The sequence below is a fragment of the Anolis carolinensis genome, chromosome 2 (assembly GCF_035594765.1).
Source record: "Anolis carolinensis isolate JA03-04 chromosome 2, rAnoCar3.1.pri, whole genome shotgun sequence".
Classification (NCBI taxonomy): domain Eukaryota; kingdom Metazoa; phylum Chordata; class Lepidosauria; order Squamata; family Dactyloidae; genus Anolis; species Anolis carolinensis.
Genome location: NC_085842.1, coordinates 5,501,279 through 5,524,745, shown reverse-complemented (window position 1 = coordinate 5,524,745; position 23,467 = coordinate 5,501,279). Strand labels below are relative to the sequence as shown.

The following is a 23,467-nucleotide window of genomic DNA, read 5'->3' as shown; positions in this document are numbered from 1 at the left end:
AGTCTACAGAACAGGACTTGGAAGTGGCCATAACAGAAGAGCCATCAGGTTCAGCTTTACCATTAAACCTGGGCCCAGTGGCTGGTGAAAGGACCCCCACCCTCCATGTCTCTTCTGAGGGAAAAAGAACAGCCAGCATCTGCTGAACTTAACCCCTCTTGAACTCCATTCCTTTTTCCTTATCGATTGTTGTCTTATCTAAGTCCAATAGTTCAATAGCAGAAAACTGTCTAATAATTTTTAAGCCTCTTGGGGTCTAATTAAACTAAACAGTTATAGGCAAAGTGAAATAATAAACTTGTTGGTATTGTTGATTTGCTGGCACATCTGCATCAAATTATTTAAATATGTATAAACGGCGCTCCATGCAGTCATGCCGGCCACATGACCTTGGAGGTGTCTACGGACAACGCCGGCTCTTCAGCTTAGAAATGGAGATGAACACCAACCCCCAGAGTCAGACATGATGTCAGGGGAAACCTTTACCTTTACCTTATAAACCTATCACAGCCACTCAGGATGAGAGGGTGAAAGATGTCAGTCAGCCTTTGCATGGGGTAGGGAATGTCAATTTACTGATCAAAATATCCTGCCTAGAAAGGGGCAGTTTATAAAAAATGCTTGGGGACCAGAAGCAGTTTGGATTTTTCCAGATTCTGGAATATTTACATACTGTACATGTAATTAGATATCTTAAGAGATGGGGCCCAAGTCTAAGTCTGAAGATCATTTTATGCAAAATAAACTTTTGTGTAAGAAACAAAGTTTGTGTGCATTGAACTATTTGGCAATGAAGGAGTCACTATCTCAGCCACTCACATGGGGAATTTTAGAGTATTTCGGCTTCCCGGATAAGAGATAATCAACCGGTATTGATTACAGCTGAAGTTCTGATCGCAGAGCCTGCCTTCAAAAGTTCTGATGCATCTGATGTTACCTCTGGGTATTTTTACCCTTCCTGAAATTACATACCAGGCTCCTCCCAGGCCACATCCACAGGTTTCAGAAGCCCATCGTGTTCCACGTGGCATTGGTAGCGTTCCCTCTCCTTGGGGTCCACCGTGATGCTCCGCCAGGTGTAGTAAGTCCCATCCGAGTTGGGGGACACCAGGCCATGGAAGACATCCTGCGTCCAGACCTCCCCATCCCTTGTCCACTCGATGTCAATCTCCTTGGGGTAGAAGCCCCCCACCCGGCAGATCAAGGTCTCCATCCCATCGTGGTCTACCTTCCGGGTCACCATCACTTCTGGTGTCTCTGCAAAGTAATATCAGGATTAGCACAAGGTCTTTCCAAATGCCAGGAAGGGTGAATGTGCTTGTTAGGGCTCCCTGAGGAAGGACTCCTACCTTCACTGATCTCCAGCTACTTCTGGCCTGCCTCTCCCAAGAAAAACTTGACTGCTCTGATCAATTGGAAGATGTTTTAAAAGAAGCAGCTCCAAATTTAAATCTAACTCATTTGTATTTCAGCATAAACTTTCATGAATGTAAACTTACTTCTTCAGTGCTTACACAACTGCATAAATGTTAGAGCTGTGCCATAAATGAAAAAATGTTTCAATATTCATTACAAAATTGGGGGGGGGGGCGGCGGTGGTGAATTGCTCTTGTGATTAAACTTGCTCTAATTGTACCACACATTTTCCACTGTTAGCTCACCAAATTTCAGAACATTACAAACATCCACTAATTTTTGAGGAATTTTTGAATGTTTTACAAACAATATTAAAAAAAACTGCAGGAGCAATGTACTTGAATTTTATACAATAAAGAAGATTACCGGGGCATCAATCCCCAGAAGTTTCAGAAAGATTCACACATCTACTGATTTTGGCGGATTTTTAAAAGTTTAAACAAATAGTTATCCTCTTGAATGTCTAACAGTGAGTCTACATGACACACAATTAACCATAGAACATCAATTTGGCACAGATTGATATATATTACTTACTTACTTTAGTCCTCTTTGCAGATTCATTACTTTTATTTATTATTATTAGACTGACTCTAAATGGCTGGCTGCTGGAGCCCTCATTGGGCTTTCTGATGCTGAGCACTGCATTCTGGGAAATGTAGTTTAGGGCAGGGCCTTTTGCATTCTCTGCCTTACGTGGCCTCGCTTTCCCAAACTACATTTCCCAGAATGCTGTGTTTTCAGTCTCGCTCCCATCCCAGCTAACTGCTCTTCCTTATGGCAACTGGCAAGCAACCTCGGTCTGGCAATGGCCTTTTTGGCTTTACCATAGTTGGTTAATGCTTATACTGAAAATTAAACTGACTCTGGAAGGCTTCCAAATATTACAGACTCTTAATAAAAATTATTGGTGAGTATTTCGATTCTTAAATATTTCTCCCCCCCCCCCTTTTTTTGCATGTTTCTTAATAGTGATTCGTTTGCACAAATCTAACAAATAACTAATGACTTAATTTTGCACAGCCCAAATAAATATCCTTTATAGTCCGAGATTTTAATACCACTTAGTACTGCAGCTGAAGAAGTGGATTTATATCCATGAAAACCCATACTGGAATACAACCGTGTTAGACGTAAATTTGGTGCTGTCAGGTTTCCTTTTTCCTTCCCTTTCCTTCCTTCTTCTAAAAAAAATTGGATTTTGTGTTTCTGTTTCATTTTCTGACAGACAGAGTGGACCGTACAATTTCTGGTGGGAAATGGAAGGGAGGTTGAATGTTTGGAGGCTGTCAGGCTCTTGGTGACACCCCTTCACCTGTCCTCAGCAGTGTCTCCTTCCCGTATTCCAGGTACTTCTCCAGCCACCCAATGCACTCCGCCTCCAGGTAGGCCTTCAGGTACTGGTTGCGTCTATATTGAGCATCCCACTTCCTCTTGGTGGTCTGGGCCTTCACATCAGCTGCCGTCCAGGTGAGGGTCTCCTTGTCAAAGCTGATGAAGTCCTTCCCATCGTAGGCATACTGTCGGTATCCTGCTTTGCTCCCATCTTTCCTCAGGTCACAGCCATACATCTGCTGCAGGGTGTGAAACCCTGAAAGAGAAATACAGAGGTGGTGGAGGTTCAGACTGGGTTAGGGGCATCCACTACATTCCCTGTGACCACAAGCTTCCCAGAAACAGAAGGAATCTTTTTTCTGGGGAAGAGGAAAAGGCAACCACAATCTAAGGAAGTGTGAAACATGAAAAACAGCCCAGCATTTTCAGGATGTAATAGTTCATGGTCGTCTCACTCGTTCAGTCGTTTTCAACTCTTCGTGACCTCATGGACCAGTCCACGCCAGAGCTCCCTGTCGGCCGTCACCGCCCCCAATAATAGTTAATAATCCTCAAATGCATTGTACATATTTATTTAAATATTTATCTTCTACCTTGCTTCATGAGATCTCAGAGTGCCATTAAGAATGCAGTAACGTTTTGCAGAGCTTACTTTCTCCTTCTTGGACTGATGGCCCATTTGGTCTCTTCCAACTCTATTATTCTATGATTCTTGCCCAAAAGAGAGTTAGTCTTTGATGACCCTTTGTCTGGGAAGGGAGGAAGTCATGAAGCTCTTCTATCAGGATGGCTCATGGTCACATATAAGATAGCTTTTAGGAGTTCTCCTCCTCAAAATATAGCAATTTTTCTTTTGTCTATTTACTTTTCCATCAAAGTTGAATTTCCGGGCACAATCTTCCCAGAGCATCTCTTTTATTTATTTATTTTTTTTTTTTAATATATATATATATATATATATATATATATATATATATTTATATATATATATATATATATATATATATATATATATATATATATATATATATAAATAAAAATAAATATATTTATTTATAAATATATATATTCTTTGTGGGCAGGCATGCAATCTAGAGCTCCTTATCTCTATTATCTGTAAACAAGTATTGGTGCCTCTTTACTGCCCTCATTCTGATTGGGTTTTTAGCCATTCTTGGGTCATGTTGTGCTCATGGGAACCTTTTTAAGCAACAGGAAATGAGAGGCAGTCACTTCCTATTCAGAAATTTTTAGAAAAACATTTTTTGAGTTTTGGGAGCTCTGTGTGCCACATAAACTTACAGGTTTCACTTACCCATTCCTACACTAGAGTTTCTGTTCGTGTGTGTTAATGTTTTGAGGTTGAAATGTTATATCAAGTTAAACCGTTTGGTGTTTTGCAACTGTGTTTCCGGCAAAGCATTTCAGCAGTGCAGGAGCTAATCACTAGACTGCTTGAGTGATTGACCACAGGACCTATGAGGAACAGTTTCCATTTGAATTGTCTGTGGAATTGAACTGTCTCATGAACTGTGGAATGTGGTTTATCAGTTGAGTTGTATTTTGCAGAGGCAAAAAAAAAATGCAAGCTTTGAGCGATGGCTTTTGCTGTGTTTGTAAATATGATTTGTAAATACTGAATAAATGTTTAAACTACAGACTGCAGATGACTTTGGAGGAATTGGTGAGGGCAGAATTTCGCCAATTCATCAGGGTGCTGGTGTGGATGGAGCTGGTTGATGGATGGTATTGAAGAAACCCACCAACACGCACCCTGACCCCTGGCTCTGCATGCTGACAGTTTCGATCCACTTAAAACCCCATGGTAGCTTAGTGAGGCCCAGGACCTGTTTGGCTGAGCAGTTTAAAGGCCCCTCCCTAAACTACACACCCCAGAATTCTGCAGAAAGCAGCCACAGGATTTGAAGCGGATAGATAGATACTCTAGTGCAAGCATGGGCAAGCCTTTTTGCCTTGGGGTCTTATTGCAGGCCTAGGAGGGGTGGGCCCATGCGGGGTAGGGTACGGGAGAGAGTGGGGCCAGGAGGGGGCAGGGCAGGGCCTGGGTCATCCTCAGGTTGTCCTCCCAGCATAAGGACCAGTATGCCATCCTTATACTGGGAGGAAGGCAGGACACGCAGCAACTGCCCCAATCCTCCTCCCCTGATCCTTGGGCATTCTTCCAGGAAGTGGGCAGGACAGGCGGTGGCTGAGAGTACTCTGGAGGGCTCTCAGCCACCACATGTTTTCCTTGAGCTGTCCTCCCGGCAGAAGCATGTGGCCACTTGCACTTTCCTTATGCCGGGAAGATGGTAAGAGGGCTCTCAGATGCTGTGTGCTTTCCTCCCCCATCTTTTTGGCATAAGGATGTAATAAGCTGCTGTGTCCTTATGCCAAGAGGACAGGGAAAATGAGAAGGGCCTGAAGTAAGCGTCCCAGCCCCCAGGCCTTAGTTTGCCCATGCCTACTCTAGTGCAGTGATTCCTAAAGTGGGTTTACCGCCCCCGGTGGGCGCTGGAGTGATTCAGGGGGGCGGTGATGGCACCTATTAGAACACGGGGGCGGGGCCAGGGGAGGGGCGGGGCCTCTTCCCAAGTGCTGGAGACAGGGCTGAGCACCTGAGGCGCCTGTTAGGACACAGGGGGTGGAACTAGAGGAGTGGGAGTAGCTTCTTCCCAAGAGGACGAGACAGGGCTGAGAATCTATACCTCTCCTGAGGCGTTTGTTGGGACACAGACAGCAGAGCTAGGGGAGGGGGCGGGGCCTCCTTCCAAGAGCCCGAGACAGGGCTGAGCCTCTATACCTCTCCTGAGAGGCCTTTTAGGACCAAAGGGCGGGGCTAGGGGTGGGGCTGAGCCTCTATACCTCCCTTGAGGCCCTTGTTAGAACACGGGGGTGGGGTATAGAGGTCCAGCCCCGTCAGGCACTTGGGAAGAGGCCCCGCCCCCTCCTCTAACCCTGCCTCCTGTGTCCTGGCAGGCGCCGCAGGACAGGGATAGAAGCTCAGCCCTGCCTCAGAGCTCGTAACTCCGCCCATCCCAGTCCTGGCCGCCCAATTGTGGCCCCGCCCACCTCCCCTTCTCCACCCTGCATCTTGGACTAGGGGAGAGGCTCAGCCCCGCCCTCTTGAGCAGGAGCCATGCCCCACCCCTCTAAGCCACGCCCCCTTTCCTTAGTAATCTTCAGTACGAAGCAGTTACAAAAAAGTTGCCCATTTAATTTCTACAGCCTGGTTCTCAACCTGGGGTCCCCAGATGTTTTTGGCCTTCAACTCCCAGAGATCTTAACAGCTGGTGAACTGGCTGGGATTTCTGGATTGAGAACCACTGTTCTACAGCTTCCTGTTAAACTGTCAAACAAACAACTTGGGTAATGTGGAAGAAGAGGAATTTCTCTCCTTTCAGGACCTCTTTTCCTCTCTTTGCTGGTAGAGAGATACCATATAAACCCTGGGAAGGAGATGGCAGATCGCTACTCCTTGCCCTTGGTTGGTACTTACCTCCACTCTGGTTATAACGATTCCTTGCAATCACCAGGCTCACTTTGAAAAACCATTCTGAATTCCGTGACATCTCAGTTTCTTCTGCCCAGTAGGAAGGATCCTCTTCCTCCACCTTATTCATCCAGGGAACACAAGGACGTTGCTCTTTCACGGTGCTGTCATACTGACAGATCCGCTGGTCATCCACATATCCAACAATGATGAATGAAGAAAGCCATTTGTTATCTTCAGATGCTGCAGTATAGAAATACCTCAAGGAGTGTGAGGAGGAGGAGACTGGAAAGGAAGAAAATGGGAATCATACGATTGTACTGAGGTAGTGCCTGCTGAGAATTCAGTTTAAAATGTAGTAAGACACTGAAAAGAGTGGCAAGTCTGGGGAAATTGATGGGTTATCAAGAAAATTATACCAAGTCTATGCAAGGAGGTAAGGCAAGGCTGCATTTTATCGTCCTAACTCTGAAACTTGTATGCTGAAAATCCCATATGCAAAGCAGGATTAGACTCAGAGGAAGGTGGCATGAAAACTGGAGGAAAAATATGCAGAAAAAGCAAAACTTTGGAATGAATATTGAAGGAAATCAAGGAAGAAAGTGTAAAGGCAAGCTTACAGTTAAACAGTTTGACGACAAAAATAATGACCAGAGATGACGTATGTAACTTTAAAATAGACAATAAAGACATAAAAAGACTGGCGGTTCAAGATTGCCCATGCCTTTGCTCAATCATTAACCAGAATAGATGTTATAAAATCAGAAAAAGACTGGCACTGGGAAAGGCAGCTATGAAGGAACCAGACATGTTCTTGTAGTGTCAAAATATATCATTGAATACTAAAGCTAGGATGGTCTAGGCCACCCTGTTTCCCATTTCCAGGCATGATTGTATTACATCTGTGGCCTTTAATTTTGTTTTCTTGATATTGTGAGCTGCCCCGAATCTCCCTGGGGAGATGGTGGCAGGGTATAAATAAATAAATTATTATTATTATTATTATTATTATTATTATTATTATTATTGACACAACAACATTGTGTTGTTATTATTTTATTATGTCACAGCAAACAAGATAGATATGCTGGATTTCGTATCAGAAAATCACAAGTCAAACACTTCCCAAGTGTCTAGGACTGTGTGATGTATTTTTGGATGATGCGTGCAGAACCCAGTAGGGTGGCCTTTTGAAGTTGGCAGATCGTAATTTTGTCAGTGTCTATTGTTTCCAAATGCCGGCTGAGATCTTTTGGCACACATCCAGTGTGCCCATCACCACCAGGACCACCTGTACTGGTTTCTGCCAGAGTCTCTGAAGTTCAATCTTGAGGTCCTGATAGCGGCTGAGTTTTTCCTGTTGTTTTTCGTCAATGCGACTGTCACCTGGGATGGCGACATCAATGATCCAAACCTTTTTCTTTTCCACAACTGTGATATCTGGTGTGTTGTGTTCCAGAACTTTGTCAATCTGGATTCAGAAGTCCCACAGTATCTTTGCGTGCTCATTTTCCAATACTTTTGCAGGTTTGTGATCCCACCAGTTCTTTACTGCTGGCAGGTGGTACTTGAGGCATAAGTTTCAATGAATCATTTGGGCCACATGGTTGTGCCTCTGTTTGTAGTCAGTCTGTGCAATTTTCTTACAGCAGCTGAGGATATGATCAATGGTTTCGTCAGTTTCCTTGCACAGTCTGCATTTTGGGTCATCAGCTGATTTTTCGATCTTGGCCTTAATTGCCTTTGTCCTGATGTCTTGCTCCTGGGCTGCAAGGATCAGGCCTTCTGTCCCCTTCTTCAGGGTCCCATTCGTGAGCCAGAGCCAGGTCTTCTCCTTATCAGCTTTTCCTTCAATTTTGTCAAGGAACTTTCCATGCAATGATTATTATTATTATTATTATTATTATTATTATTATTATTATTATTGGTTTTCCCAATCGTGTAGATACCTTCCTTTGTATTAGTTTTTGGGTGGAGTATAACCCCCCCCCCCCAGACGCCAGCCTTAGATGGTCAATTCCATTTGCCTACCAGACTCCTCTTTCTGCAGCAGAGTTTCAGGGACTAGAGGCTTGGACATTGTCTGGTAATCCTAGGCCCAAGCAATCCAAAACAGGCATCCTTAGCACCTGCATTCAGCAGTATTCATAAACCACCAGTCCCTGAGACAACAGAAGCTTTTGACCAGCTTAAGTTTCACAAGGAAGAAGATTAAGACAGCTTAGAAGCACCAGCTTGTAAACCATCTCTTTGTATCAGAGGCAGAAGACTTTCAATGACTTCAGAGAGATGACTGCAACCAGGAAAATCTCCTTTTTGTAATGTATTGTTTTAAGCTATCTTATAATAGTCCTGGTTGGAGTTTTCAAGAAACTCATTTTTGTTATCTTTTCACCTTGCCTAAAGTGCCTCTATATGTTAAGGGTCTTGATCTTAACAGAAGGTATTTAGATAGACCCCGAGTAAAGCCAGACACTATAGCTTTTCCCAAAGGCTCTGGCATGCCATCACACTGGGAGATGGACCTGGATGTGGGAATTCCAGGTTTCGTTTGGCAGGGTACATGGAGATCTCCACCACATTACATTCACATTGGGTCTCATAAAAAATAATACTCTAAGGCCCCTTCTACATTGCCATATAAATTATCTGCTTTGAACTGAATTGCATGGCAATAGAAGAGGCCTAGAACTGTGGTTCTCAACCTGGGATCCACAATGTTGTCACAGGGATCAGTGAATGATTAAGTTATTAACTATTCGCAGTGTTGATACTATTATTTTAAATTTGTCTGGAAGTTGCGAACATCCAACTTATAAATGACTCATAGTTAAGAATGAGGCTGAGACAATGAGAAATAAGAAAAATCTAACCCCCAGAAGATGTCTCCACTCAAGCTTTGTCACCAATTTTTGTTTCCACAACAAGCCAAATTTTTCACAATCCAATTATCACATATATATTTGTGGCTTCAGACCTATCTTGTCCATAGCTTGGGGAATGCCTGTAATCAAAATATAACAGAAATGTGTGTATTGACAGAATCAATTTCTATTCCCTTCTAAATATGAAGGAAATATGAGAAAGTTGAAATAATTATTTCATGTGCCTTAAATCTTGAATTACGTCAAGTGTCACAAAAGTATTTTAGAAGGTCTGTGGTGAAGAAAAGGTTGAAAACCACTGATCTAAAATTAATCTCACTCCAACCACAATAGCTGCTGCTGCTCAGTCGTTTAGTTGTCTCCGATTCTTCGTGACCTCATGGACCAGTCCATGTCAGAGCTCCCTGTCGGCTGTCACTGCCCCCAGTTCCTTCAAGGTCAACCCAGTCACTTCAAGGAATCATAGAATCATAGAATTGTAGAGTTGGAAGAGACCTCATGGGCCATCCAGTCCAACCCCCTGCCAAGAAGCAGGAAATCGCATTCAAAGCACCCCTGACAGATGGCCATCCAGCCTCTGCTTAAAAGCCTCCAAAGAAGGAGCCTCCACCACAGTCCGGGGGAGAGAGTTCCACTGCTGAACAGCCCTTCTCACAGTGAGGAAGTTCTTCCTGATGTTCAGGTGGAATCTCCTTTCCTGTAGCTTGAAGCCATTGTTCCGTGTCCTAGTCTGCAGGGCAGCAGAAAATAAGCTTGCTCCCTCCTCCCTATGACTTCCCTTCACGTATTTGTACATGGCTATCATGTCTCCTCTCAGCCTTCTCTTCTGCAGGCTAAACATGCCAAGCTCTTTAAGCCTCTCCTCATAGGGCTTGTTCTCCAGACCCTTAATCATTTTAGTTGCCCTCCTCTGGACGCTTTCCAGCTTGTCAACATCTCCCTTCAACTGTGGTGCCCAGAATTGGACACAGTATTCCAGGTGTGGTCTGACCAAGGCAGAATAGAGGGGGAGCATAACTTCCCTGGATCTAGACGCTATTCCCCTATTGATGCAGGTCAGAATCCCGTTGGCTTTTTTAGCTGCTGCATCACATTGTTGGCTCATGTTTAACTTGTTGTCCACGAGGACTCCAAGGTCTTTTTCGCACACACTGCTGTCAAGCCAGGCGTCCCCCATTCTGTATCTTTGCATTCCATTTTTCTGCCGAAATGAAGTATCTTGCATTTGTCCCTGTTGAACTTCATTTTGTTAGTTTCGGCCCATCTCTCTAGTCTGTCAAGATCGTTTTGAATTCTGCTCCTTTCTTCTGGAGTGTTAGCTATCCCTCCCAGTTTGGTGTCATCTGCAAACTTGATGATCGTGCCTTCTAACCCTTCGTCTGGAAGGATCACAAAAAGCACGCCTGCTAAATGTTGGCAAGGATGCAATACTCAAAGCACTTACATCTATTGGTGATTTTCAATTACAAAGGTAAATGTGGGCCAAAGTAATTTTTATTACTGCAGATATCACTAAACAATTATTATAATTATTTATTACGTTTATTCATGTCCCATATTTTCTTTCCACAAGGAGACTGAAGCTATTGTACTTTGCCCTGCTCTGTTTCTGTTATCTCTATTGCTGGGTAGGGCAATAATACATGTAACGTTTGGTTATACGAATGGGAAGAAAGGATCAGAGTCCACTGGTTGCTGATCCGTTTCTGGGCTAAATACAAAGTGCTGGTTGTTACCTATAAAGCCATAAATGTTCAGGTTCAGGCTATTTGTCTAATCGCATCTCCCTATACAGACCATCTGTTATGACTTAACTTTATGCTTGCAGAGTCTCAGCGCCTTCCAGTAGCTTACATCTGCTCAGTACTTTCAGTCTGCTTCCATAGTAGACACTTGAGCACATGCCCGGCCATTGTCAGTTTTTACTACTGTCTTTCCCCCAGTCTAGATGATATTACAGACTCACCACAGAACGTAGTATCTTGTCCAAGTAGTAGTAGGTTTAATTACATATAGACGTCACGACATCAAAAAGGAAAGGAAAGGGGGGGAGAAAATACACTGAACATGGTTCCTTATATATACAATACATACACATAGTAATCACTGATTGGTTACCAACTAATTAACCCAACCCAAACTCAGGATTGCATCATTGACAATCACCTAGAGTAGGCCCAAACACATTCCCCAAATGATTCCCAATAGAAGCCCATTAGCAGTGCATGACTCAGTACATTGTAAAACCTAACATCATCCCATGCACTGTGGTCAGAGGAGGAGGCCCTCCTCTCAGTCCCACCCCCGTCACAAGCTCAGTTGGTGGGAATGAGAAAGGAGGCCTTCTCTCGCTCCCGCCTCTGGAAGTCCTTCCCTAAGGAAATAAAAACGGTTCCCGCCCTCCTCTCCATTAATGCACTTTAGCATATGGAGGGGAGGAGGACTAGGGTACTTCAACCCATTGGAACACTGACTAACCAACTTGTATTATATGGCTGCTATGATACATCTTGAATGAACACAGATGTTAGGCATTTTAAAGCCATTTTAATGTAATTTTATCTTAATTGCTTTTAGGATATATGTTGTAATGTTTTACCCCTGTTTTAGTTTACTATGTCTTATTGGATTGGTTTTGATTATTTTCCTCTCAAAGCTTAATTCTTTGTTGTAAATTTACTGTTGTTACTGTGCATCATCTTTTATTATTTTGATGTGTTTGTACTCATTTGAGGTCTTCAGTGTTTGCCTTTTGTGTCTGTAAACCGCCCTGAGTCCCTTCGGGGAGAGAGGGCAGTCTAGAAATTATTATTATTATTATTATTACAGTAGAGTCTCACTTATCCAACATAAACGGGCCAGCAGAATGTTGGATAAGCGAATATGTTGGATAATAAGGAGGGATCAAGGAAAAGTCTATTAAACATCAAATTAGGTTATGATTTTACAAATTAAGCACCAAAACTTCATGTTATACAACAAATTTGACAGAAAAAGTAGTTCAATACACAGTAATGCTATGTAGTTATTACTGTATTTACGAATTTAGCACCAAAATATCACGATATATTGAAAACATTGACTACAAAAATGCGTTGGATAATCCAGAATGTTGGATAAGCGAATGTTGGATAAGAGAGACTCTACTGTACTATTATTCTGGCAGGCCTACCACACCAGTTTTTAAGTACAAATTTTAAACTCATGTCCTTTGGTTAATCTCTGTTTTGTGTTTTTTATAGAAACATGTATTAATATATTTGTGGTATTATTATTATATTGTTATTGTTTATACGCTGCTTAATCTCCCCAAAGGGGACTCAAAGAGGCTATTTTTAAAGTATAATAATAATAATATAATAATAACTTTATTTTTATAACCCGCCTCCATCGCCCTGAAGGGACTCAGGGTGGCTTACATGGGGACAAAGCCTGGAAAACAAGTATATAAGATATAAAATATCACAAAATAAAATGCATAGCAACAATGTAATAAAAGCAATAAAACCACAGAATAAAAGCATCAAAGCACATCAATAAGCATCAAAGAACCAAGAGGTGGGATAATTAAAACTGCAAGGGCAATTACTATGCTCTCATGCATTCTTATTCTGCTCTGACAGTTGGAAATAATCTCACCATTTCCCACCCCCAAATTTCCCATGAAATGCAACACTTTATCCACCTACCTCAGCCACTAGGTTTACAATATATGCTCCTTGCACTTTGGCCCACTTTGGTTTTGAATTGTTTACTCCTAAATGTGTTTTTATCTGGTTTTAATCCTGTGTTGATTATTTGTTTTATGTATGTATTTTATTTTGTATTATTGTGATTATCTGGGCTTGGCCCCATGTTAGCTGCCCCGAGTCCCTTCTGGGAGATGGAGGCAGGATATAAAAATAAAGTTGTTGTTGTTGTTGTTATTATTATTATTATTATTATTATTAAGTGCAGGGCTTGTGCTAAACACAGGACAATAGGAGCAGGAAAGGGAATAAAGTGCTGGAGGTCAGGACAGTAAGCAATTCGGACTGGACAGTGATAAATTATGAGCCGACCTATTGTTCAAAAGCACACTGATCGCCCATATTTTATCCTTGAGCCTCACGTAGAATCTGTACAATTTTCATCCCTTCATATTTTGCACTATGCTTTGATTCAAACGACTTGATATGTTTTATGCTTTATCCTGTGTCATACCCCAGCCACCTTGGGTTTCTCAACCTGATTCAGAAATGAACTTTGACCAGGATGAAGCTTATTCTGACTTTTTACCTAGTCCGCAGAGTTCCTTCCAATTACAGCTGCCAGCTGTTGATAGCTCTGATGATTCTTTAATTGGGAGAGAAATTGGAAATATTACTCCCATGGCTGAACCACATGTACTTAGTTCTCCGGAGAATGTGTCCTTCAACAGAAGGGAGTTTCTGCATCACCAGAGATAGAAAAACAAGGGCTCCGCAGGAGTAACCGCTTGGCATCTCGAGGGGATAATGGATAGAAGATTCCCTTGGGAACCTTTGGGAAGTTTAGCTTCCCTTCTTTGTGAGCAGATCTAAATTCCATAAAAGTGTCTTGCACTGTGAACACTTTGTGGTGCCAACGTAGCTATTTCCTAAGAACAGTTCACCGACTCTAGCTCCTGATTCTACTAAGCCAAGTTTCCTGTTCCTGGCGGCCAAGCTGAGCCGCGACTCCCGAGTAGACCCGGATTTAATTCTACTTTCTTGCCTTGTTCCTGAACCTAGTTTTGCCTCAGCTTCATCATGTTCCTGCCTTGATATCAAAGACTTCCTAGTGACATTGGACTTTGTTACTTAGCCTTGTTTCCCTGTTTTCTCCGCTCAAGAACTTTCCAACAGTTTAGAGCGTGTTTCAGTTTCTGGACTTTGGACTATAATATTGGACATTTCCCTTCATTTCACTGGACTAATTCATACCTTTTCACAAAGGACTATCATCTGCTCAACCTTTCCAGCTATTCTTTCCTGGATTAATTATTGTTTTAATAAAGATATTGTATGATTATTGGTCTCTGTCTGGTTTCCAGTGCTCACGCTGCCTTGGAGTGTTACATCCTGTTTATGCTGTTTATATTGTTTTATATTGGTTTAAATTATGATTGTGTTTTAATGTATGTTGATGTCGGGCTTGTCTCCTATGTTAGCTGTGCTGAGTCCTCTTGGGGAGATGGGAGTGGGATATAAAAATACAGTTATTACTATTATTATTATCTCCTTGGGAGGAGAGTTCCAGAGCCGGGTGTGTGCCACCGAGAAGGGCCTCCCAGGCAGATCTAAGAGCCTAGGGAGAGACACGGTCAGGAAGACAAGCAGAACTTGAACCATTCAGGGTTTTATAGGCCACAACCTGCACTTTGAACTGGGACCGGAAAATTAACAGCAGCCAGTGGAGCTGCTTCAGAAGAGGCGCGTTATGCTCCCTGTAGCTGGCTCCTGTTAACAGTCTGGCTGCCGACCTTTGCACCAGTTGCAGTTTCACGTCCACAACTGAGCATCAAGCGTCAGTGAAGAGTCCAGGAGGACCCCCAGACTGCGGACCTGTGTCCTTGGGGGGAATGTAACCCCATTGAGCAGTGGTAGCCCCCCTATACCCCAATCAGCCCCGTGATGTTTATGTGTTTCAATTATTCCGCAACTTGCCTTGAGCCACAAGGAGAGGGGGGTAAGAAATAGAATTATTATTATTATTATTATTATTATTATTATTATTATTATTATTATTCACTCAGCCATTTAAACACAGTTCTTTGGACAGATTCTTTTCTCCAGGCATCTACACAACAGAATTAACGCAGCCTGTCACCACTTTAACTACCAAGGCTTAATTCTACAGGCTGCCAGGTTCAAATCCAACCCGGGGAGAGCACGGATGAGCTCCCTCTATCAGCTCCAGCTCCATGTGGGGACATGAGAGAAGCCTCCCACAAGGATGGTAAAAACATCAAAACATCCCCTGGGCAACGTCATTGCAGACGGCCAACTCTCTCACACCAGAAGCGACTTGCAGTTTCTCCAGTCGCTCCTGACACGAAAAAAAATTTCTACAGGGATCTGTAGTGGGCAGGGCCCTGTAAAACCACATATCCCACGATTCCCTAGCACTGAGCCATGGCAACCCAAGTGGTCTCCAACTGCATTAATCTGAAAGTGGGGATGCATTCCTACCCCCCCCCCCCCCCATTTCCCCCTTTTCTCAAAAGCGAGAGCCCTGCAGAAGGCGGCAGAGACAGGCGTTTGGCCCCCTTTTTTCCTAGCCAAGCATAAGAAGGGTTGGATGGAAAGGACTCACCTGCGGGAGCCGGGTTCAGGAGGGCGATTCCCGGGTGTCCGAGAAGGAGAGCCACAACCCGGAGCAGCAACAGCCGCGCCATCGCCAGCAGAGAGAGAAGTGTCCTCCTGGTCGTGTTGGAGGCAGAAAAGTTATAGAAGCGCAGCGAGCGGGGATTGGCCCAGGGGGAAAACATCCCACCAATAGGAGGCCGGGGTTTACCATAGCGTCACCGGTTTCCGGGCAGACTCAGCGACGACGGTAACTCGGAGGGATGACATCGAAAGTGATACGAGTCTCGTCTCGGGATGTCTAGTTTCTGAGCCAACCCTTGGACCTTAGATGAGGGTGAGGAGGACAGAATACAGCAGAGTCTCACTCATCCAAGCTAAACGGGCCGGCAGAAGCTTGGATAAGCGAATATCTTGGATAATAAGGAGGGATTAAGGATAAGCCTATTAAACATCAAATGAGGTTATGATTTTACAAATTAAGCACCAAAACATCATGTTATACAACAAATTTGACAGAAAAAGTAGTTCAATATACAGTAATGTTATGTTGTTATTACTGTATTTATGAATTTAGCGCCAAAATATCATGATATATTGAAAACATTGACTATAAAAATGGCTTGGATAAGCGAGGCCTGGATAAGTGAGACTCTGCTGTATTGGCAAAAGTGTTTTAGTTTTTAGTGACTCAACTTAAGTCCCAACATTAATATAATATAACAAAGCAGACACTAAACTACAACAACCACAACAATCCCCAAGTCCGCCTTTGCCATAACCTCTCCCCAGGTCCATATCCTTACAAGTAAAACAAGAGAGATATTAAGAATATGACTGACTTCTTCTCCCTTCAGGACAAGTCAACCACAGTAGAGTCTCGCTTATCCAACGTTCTGGATTATCCAACACATTTTTGTAGACAATGTTTTCAATATATTATGATATTTGGGTGCTAAATTCATAAATACAGTAATTACTACATAGCATTACTGAGTATTGAACTACTTTTTCTGCCAAATTTGTTGTCTAACATGATGTTTTGGTGCTTCATTTGTAAAATCATAACCTAATTTGATGTTTCATAGGCTTCTTCTTCATCTCTCCTTATTATCCAACATATTCGCTTATCCAACATTCTGCTGGCCTGTTTATGTTGGATAAGCGAGACTCTACTGTATTGGGCTGCTGTGAGTTTTCTGGGCTGTATGGCCATGTCCCAACAGCATTCCCTCCGGACGTTTCACCCACATCTGTGGCAGGCATCCTCCAAGGTTGTGAGATCTGTTGGAAACTAGGCAAATGGGGTTTATATGTATCTGTGGAAAAATTCCAGGGTGGGAGAAAGGACTCTTGTCTGCTGGAGGCAAGTGTGAATGTTGCAATTCATCACCTGGATTAGCATTGCAAAACCTTGCAGCTTCAAGGCCTGGCTGATTCCTGTGCAAGGGAATCCTTTGTTGGGAGGTGTTAGCTGGACCTGATTGTTTCCTGTCTGGAACTCCCGTTTTCAGAGTGTTCCTCCTTATTTACTGTCCTGATTTTTTAGGGTTTTTTTATGCTGGTATCCAGATTTTGTTCCTTTTCATGGTTTCCTCCTTTCTGTTGAAATTGTCCACGTGCTTGTGGATCTCAATGTCTTCCCTGTGTCATCTGACATGGTGGTTGTGAGAGTGGTCCAGCATTTCAGTGTGTTCAAACAATATTCTGTGTCCAGGTTGGTTCATCAAGTGCTGACTTCTCTAGTTGAGTCTGCAGCTCCTGATTCTCAACCAGACAGGCCCTATATCCCAGGATCTGATGCCAGGTTTTCTGTTTATCCCACATTATCTGGCAATGTGGACTCATATAATCCAGTTTAAAGCAGAAAACCTTGGATCAGATCCCGGGATATAGGGCCTGTCTGGAAGAGCCCTCAGAGGTTTATATTCCTCCGGCCTTTGTGGATGCTGAGCTTCTCTGCAGTCAAACATTCAGACATAAAAGTTGTTATTCCAGGGCTGTCCGCTGGAGGAGAAATCAAACTAACTGATTCTTTCCAACTTGCTATTCCAGGGCTGTCCGCTGGAGGAGAAATCAAGCTAATTGCCTTCCCTTACCAGCAATTTATATTCCTCTGAAACTATTTTTGCAGACAGGGAGAAAGGTCATCTGGCTCACCAAGCCCAGCAGTTCATGGCCTGTGTCACAGTCTTGGGAGTTGTAGCATTACAAGGCCTTGAGCCTTCTCTGCTAGAGAGAAGGGACAAGGGGGCACCCAAGTGGCTTCTGCTTCACCCTTATAATAATAATAATAATAATAATAATAATAATAATAATAATAATATACAGGAAACATTCAACATTGGTGAAAAACAACAGGAAAAATGCAACTGTTATCAAGACCTCAAAATTGAACTGCAAAGGCTCTGGCATGAACCAGTGCAGGTGGTCCCGGTGGTGGTCGGCACACTGGGTGTCATGCCAAAAGATCTCAGCCCGCATTTGGAAACAATAATCACTAACAAAATTATGATCTGCCAACTGCAAAAGGCCACCCTACTGGGATCTGCGCTCATCATTTGAAATTACATCACACAGTCCTAGACACTTGGGAAGTGTCTGACTTGTGATTCTGTGATACGAAATCCAGCATATACGTCTCATTTGCTGTGTCATACTTTGTCTTTGTGTCAATAATAATAATAATAATAATAATAATAATAATAATAATAATAATACTTTATTTATACCCCACCACCATCTCCCATAGGGACTTGGGGTGGCTTACAAAATAGCACACAAAGGTGCCATACATAAAATACATAATACATAAAATAAAATACATCATCATGAAAACAATAATAACATTACATAAACCTGGTATATAAATTCGATATAACCACCTCTTCTAAAATAGAATCAGTTAAAAGATCCATGTAATCAATATAATCAATATAGCAGCACAGTTAAATGCATAGAATCTATATATATAAAATGATAAAGTTGTTTGCGCAGTGACTATAACAACAAAACTAAACATCCCAAAAATACGAAATTTGGCAACACAATGCAAAAGGCTTGCCTCCAGGTTACAACAACACAACCACACCACAAAACCACAATCCAGACCCACAAAACTCAACAACGCATCATGCGATAACAACACAACTAAACGCCCCAGAAATACAAAACTTGGCAACACAATGCAAAAGACTTGCCTCCCAGTTGTAACAACACAACCACACCACAAAACCACACAGGACCCACAAAACTCACAACAACGCATCGTGACTATAACAACACAACTAAACGCCCCAGAAATACGAAACTTGGCAACACAACGCAAAAGCCTTCCCTCCAGGTTGTAACAACACAACCACACCACAAAACCACAATCCGGACCCATAAAACTCACAACAACGCATCGTGACTATAACAACACAACTAAACGCCCCAGAAATACAAAACTTGGCACACAACTAAACGCCCCAGAAATATAAAACTTGACAACACAACGCAAAAGCCTTGCCTCCCGGTTGTAACAACACAACCACACCACAAAACCACAATCCGGATGCACAAAACTCACAACAAAGCATCGTGTATAACAACACAACTAAACGCCCCAGAAATACGAAACTTGGCACACAACTAAATGCCCCAGAAATACAAAACTTGACAACACAACGCAAAAGCCTTGCCTCCTGGTTGTAACAACACAACCACACCACAAAACCACAATCCAGACCCACAAAACTCACAACAATGCATCGTGACTATAACAACACAACTAAATGCCCCAGAAATACAAAATTTGACAAAACAACGCAAAAGCCTTGCCTCCCGGTTGTAACAACACAATCACACCACAAAACCACAATCCAGACCCACAAAATTCACAACAATGCATCATGACTATAACAACAGAGCTAAATGCCCCAGAAATACGAAACTTGGCAAAACAATGCAAAAGCCTTGCCTCCCGGTTGTAACAACACAATCACACCACAAAACCACAATCCAGACCCACAAAATTCACAACAATGCATCATGACTATAACAACAGAGCTAAATGCCCCAGAAATACGAAACTTGGCAAAACAATGCAAAAGCCTTGCCTCCCAGTTGTAACAACACAATCACACCACAAAACACAATCTGGACCCACAAAACTCACAACAATGCATCGTGACTATAACACCACAACTAAACACCCCAGAAATACGAAACTTGGCACACAACTAAACGCCCCAGAAATACAAAATTTGCCAACACAACACAAAAGCCTTGCCTCCCAATTGTACGAACACAACCACACCACAAAACCACAATCCGGATCCAGAAAACTCACAACAATGCATCGTGACTATAACAACACAACTAAATGCCCCAGAAATACGAAACTTGGCACACAACTAAACGCCCCAGAAATACAAAATTTGCCAACACAACACAAAAGCCTTGCCTCCCAATTGTACGAACACAACCACACCACAAAACCACAATCCGGACCCACAAAACTCACAACAACACATCGTGACTATAACAACACAATTAAACCGGATGGCCATCTGTCTGAGGGGTTTGGGTGGGGTCTTCCTCCATGACAAAAATAAAGGGGTTGGACTGGATGCAAACTACAAATTCCAGCACCTCATGGCATGGAGTCCATGCATTTCAATTAGAGGCCTCTTCCTTCTCCCTTTCCCCGCCATCCAACCCACTGACCCAGTTCCATGGCTCCGCAGGCAGGAAAGGCTGGGACGGATAGAACGAAGGAAGGAGGGAGGGAAGGGAAGCGAAGGAATGCCAAGGACAAGAGCCCTCCCTCTCTGCCCGGAAGGCCAAGAGCAAAAAGGGAGAGAAAGACCATTGATCCGGTTATATTTACCCTCCTTTCTGACCAGTGTGTTCTTATCAGCGAGCTCAGGATTGGAGCAGAGAAAGGGAACAGCATAGGAATAAAGGAAACAAGGAGAGCACCCACTCTATCTATCCATCCACTCATCTATCCATCCACTCACCCACTAATAATAAACACCTACACAGGCAAGAATCAGCCATGTACTGAGTCTACAAGGCCATTCAGTGCTCATCCACCTCCCGAATCCCTACATTCACACTTGGCCTCCAAAAAAAACAATTACAGTAATAACAATGACAACAACAACAATAAGAATCTACCCCATCACAGGCAAGAAGCAGCCAGGCACTGAGGCTGAGACGCCAGTCAGTGCTACACTGGGCCTCCAAAAAACAATACAGTAGCATCTAACTTATCCAGCCTTCATGACCACTACAACAACAACAATAATAAACACCTACACAGGCAAAACAAAAAAAAGACTATTGTACCAGAATAAGATGCAAACCGCACTCAGCAGAATCAGACATCACGATTAACAACAAACCAAAGACAACAGGGATCTCAAGCAATTATCAATCAACACAAAAATTGAAGAAGGTAACAGACTTCAAATACTACTACTAACGTGAGTATAAAGAAGGGTGGAGGTCACAGCATAAATACAACCTAATGTAGACTGACCAACACCACCAGACTAAGCCACAGCAACGCGTGGCCGGGCACAGCTAGTGTAGATATAAAGTGCTAAGTGATTGGCAATCAGTTCTGGTTACTGTCTTGATGTCCTAGCCAAACTAAGGCCATGGGCCGGATGCGGCCCTCCAAGGTCATTTACCTGGCCCCTGTCCTAAACCTTAGACTCAGGGTTGACCCAAGTCTACGTCTTTTTGCTTACCTATGGTCTTATGAGATCATCTAGATGGTCTTTGAAGGTCTCTTTGCTTAGCTACGGCCTTATGAGACCATCTAGATGGCTTTTGGAGGTCACTTTCCTTATCTATGGTTTTATGAGATTGTCTAGATGCCCTTTGAGGGTCCCTTTCCTTCTCTATGGTCTTATGAAACCATATAGATGGTCTTTGAGGGTCCCTTTCCTTCTCTATGGTCTTCTGATGGCCTGATGAGATCATTCAGATGGCCTTTGAGGGTCCCTTTCCTTACCGATGGTCTTATGAGACCATCTAGATGGAAAGAGACCTCCCTTTGCTTACCTATGGTCTTATGAAGTTGTCTACAAATTAAGGCCCATGGGCTGGATTCGGCCCTCCAAGGTCATTGACCTGGCCTCTGTCCTAAACTTTAGACTAAGGGTTGACCTGACTTGAAGGCACACAAAAACAACAATCCTAATTTTGTACTATTTCATCATAGTCCAGCCCCCCAACACTCTGAGGGAGTGTGAATCGGCCCTCCACTTAAAAAGTTTGAGGACCCCTGGTCTAAACGTTATCAAATGCCTGCTGGACAAACCAAGTTTTTAACTTTTTCCTAGTTTTTAACTCTTCCCTAAAGTAGTGTAGGAGCTTGTCTAGGTCCGCTGGGGAAGGTGTTCCAGAGCTGGGGGGCCACCACTAAGAAGGCCCTCTCCCTTGTCCCCATCAACTGTGTTGGTGGGACCGAGAGGAGGGCCTCCCCGCCGGATCTGGTTCATAGGCGGAGATGCAGTCACAAAGACCTGAACCATAGGGCTTTTATAGGTGACTAGCTGTGCCCGGCCACGCGTTGCTGTGGCGAAGTCTGGTGGTATGGGAAATAAAGTATTGAGGAATTGGTGGTAGTTAAGGTCAAGGGTAAAGGTTTTCCCCAGACATTAAGTCTAGTCGTGTCGTACTCTGGAGGTTGGTGCTCATCTCCATTTCTAAGCCGAAGAGCCGGCGTTGTCCGTAGACTCCTCCAAGGTCATGTGGGATGACTACATGGCGCGGCGTTACCTTCCCGCCGGAGCAGTACCTATTGATGCACTCACATTTGCATGTTTTTGAACTTCTGGGTTGGCAGAAGCTGGGGCTAACAGTGGGGGCTCTCTCCGCTCCCCCAATTCAAACCTGTGGCCTTTCGGTCCAGAAGTTCAGCAGCTCAGCGCTTTAACACGCTGCGCCATCAGGGGATATTATTTCCCAAAGGTTGTGAATATACAATATTTCTGATTGGTTTTTTTTGTTTGTTGGAGGCAAGTATGAATGCTGCAATTAGGAAAAATGATTAGGATGTAATGGCCTTGCAGCTTTAAAGCCTGGCTGTTTCCTCCCTGAGTGAATTTTTTGTTGGGAGGTGTTAGCTGGCCCTGATTGTTTCCTGTCTGGAATTCCCTTGTTTTCAGAGTGGTGTTGTTTGCGATATTTTATGTGCTTCTACTGTCTGTGGCCCTGAGAAAACAGAGGATTTTCCAGACTTTGATGATGGGAATACTTTGTTGGGAGGTGTTAGCTGGCCCTGATTGTTTCCTGTGTGGAATTCCCCTGTTTATTTACTGTCCTGGTTTTAGAGATTATATTGTTCTGCATTATTCTATCCCAGTAATTATTTTATATTAAAGTAGAATCTCACTTATCCAACATTTGCTTATACAATGTTCTGGATTATCCAACGCAGTCTGCCTTTTCATAATCAATGTTTTTGTAGTCAGTGTTTTAAATTCATTGTGATATTTTAGTGGTAAATTTGTAAATACAGTACAGTAGAGTCTCACTTATCCAACATAAACAGGCCGGCAGAACGTTTGATAAGCAAATATGTTGGATAATGAGGAATTAAGGATAACCCTATTAAACATCAAATTAAGTTATGATTTTACAAATTAAGCACCAAAACATCATGTTAAACAAATTTGTCAGAAAAAGTAGTTCAGTACACAGTAATTCTATATAGTAATTACTGTATTTATGAATTTAGCACCAAAATATCACGATATATTGAAAGCATTGACTACAAAAATGCGTTGGATAATCCAGAACGTTGGATAAGTGAGACTCTACTGTAAATACTACATAGCATTACTGCGAATGGAACTACTTTTTCTGTCAAATTTGTTGTATAATATGATGTTTTGGTGCTTAATTTGTATAACGATTACCTAATTTGATGTTTAATTGGCTTTTCCTGAATCCCTTCTTATTATCCAACATATTCACTTATCCTGCCGGCCTGTTTACGTTGGATAAGTGAGACTCTACTGTATATTTCT

The 23,467-nt window shown here is 42.9% G+C and overlaps 1 protein-coding gene across 4 annotated transcripts in view; it reads right to left on the bottom strand.

Moving 5' to 3' along the window:
• Nucleotides 1-15,572, bottom strand: part of LOC103282611 (major histocompatibility complex class I-related gene protein-like) — a 206,533-nt gene extending 190,961 nt beyond the window's left edge. For all 4 annotated transcript variants that reach the window (XM_062972913.1, XM_062972917.1, XM_062972914.1 and 1 more), the window contains exon 1: nt 15,445-15,572. In XM_062972913.1, coding sequence (XP_062828983.1) covers nt 15,445-15,526 — 82 coding nt within the window. In that variant the 5' untranslated portion in view covers nt 15,527-15,572. The remainder of the gene's footprint in view (nt 1-15,444) is intronic.
• Between the last annotated feature and the right edge of the window lie 7,895 nt (nt 15,573-23,467).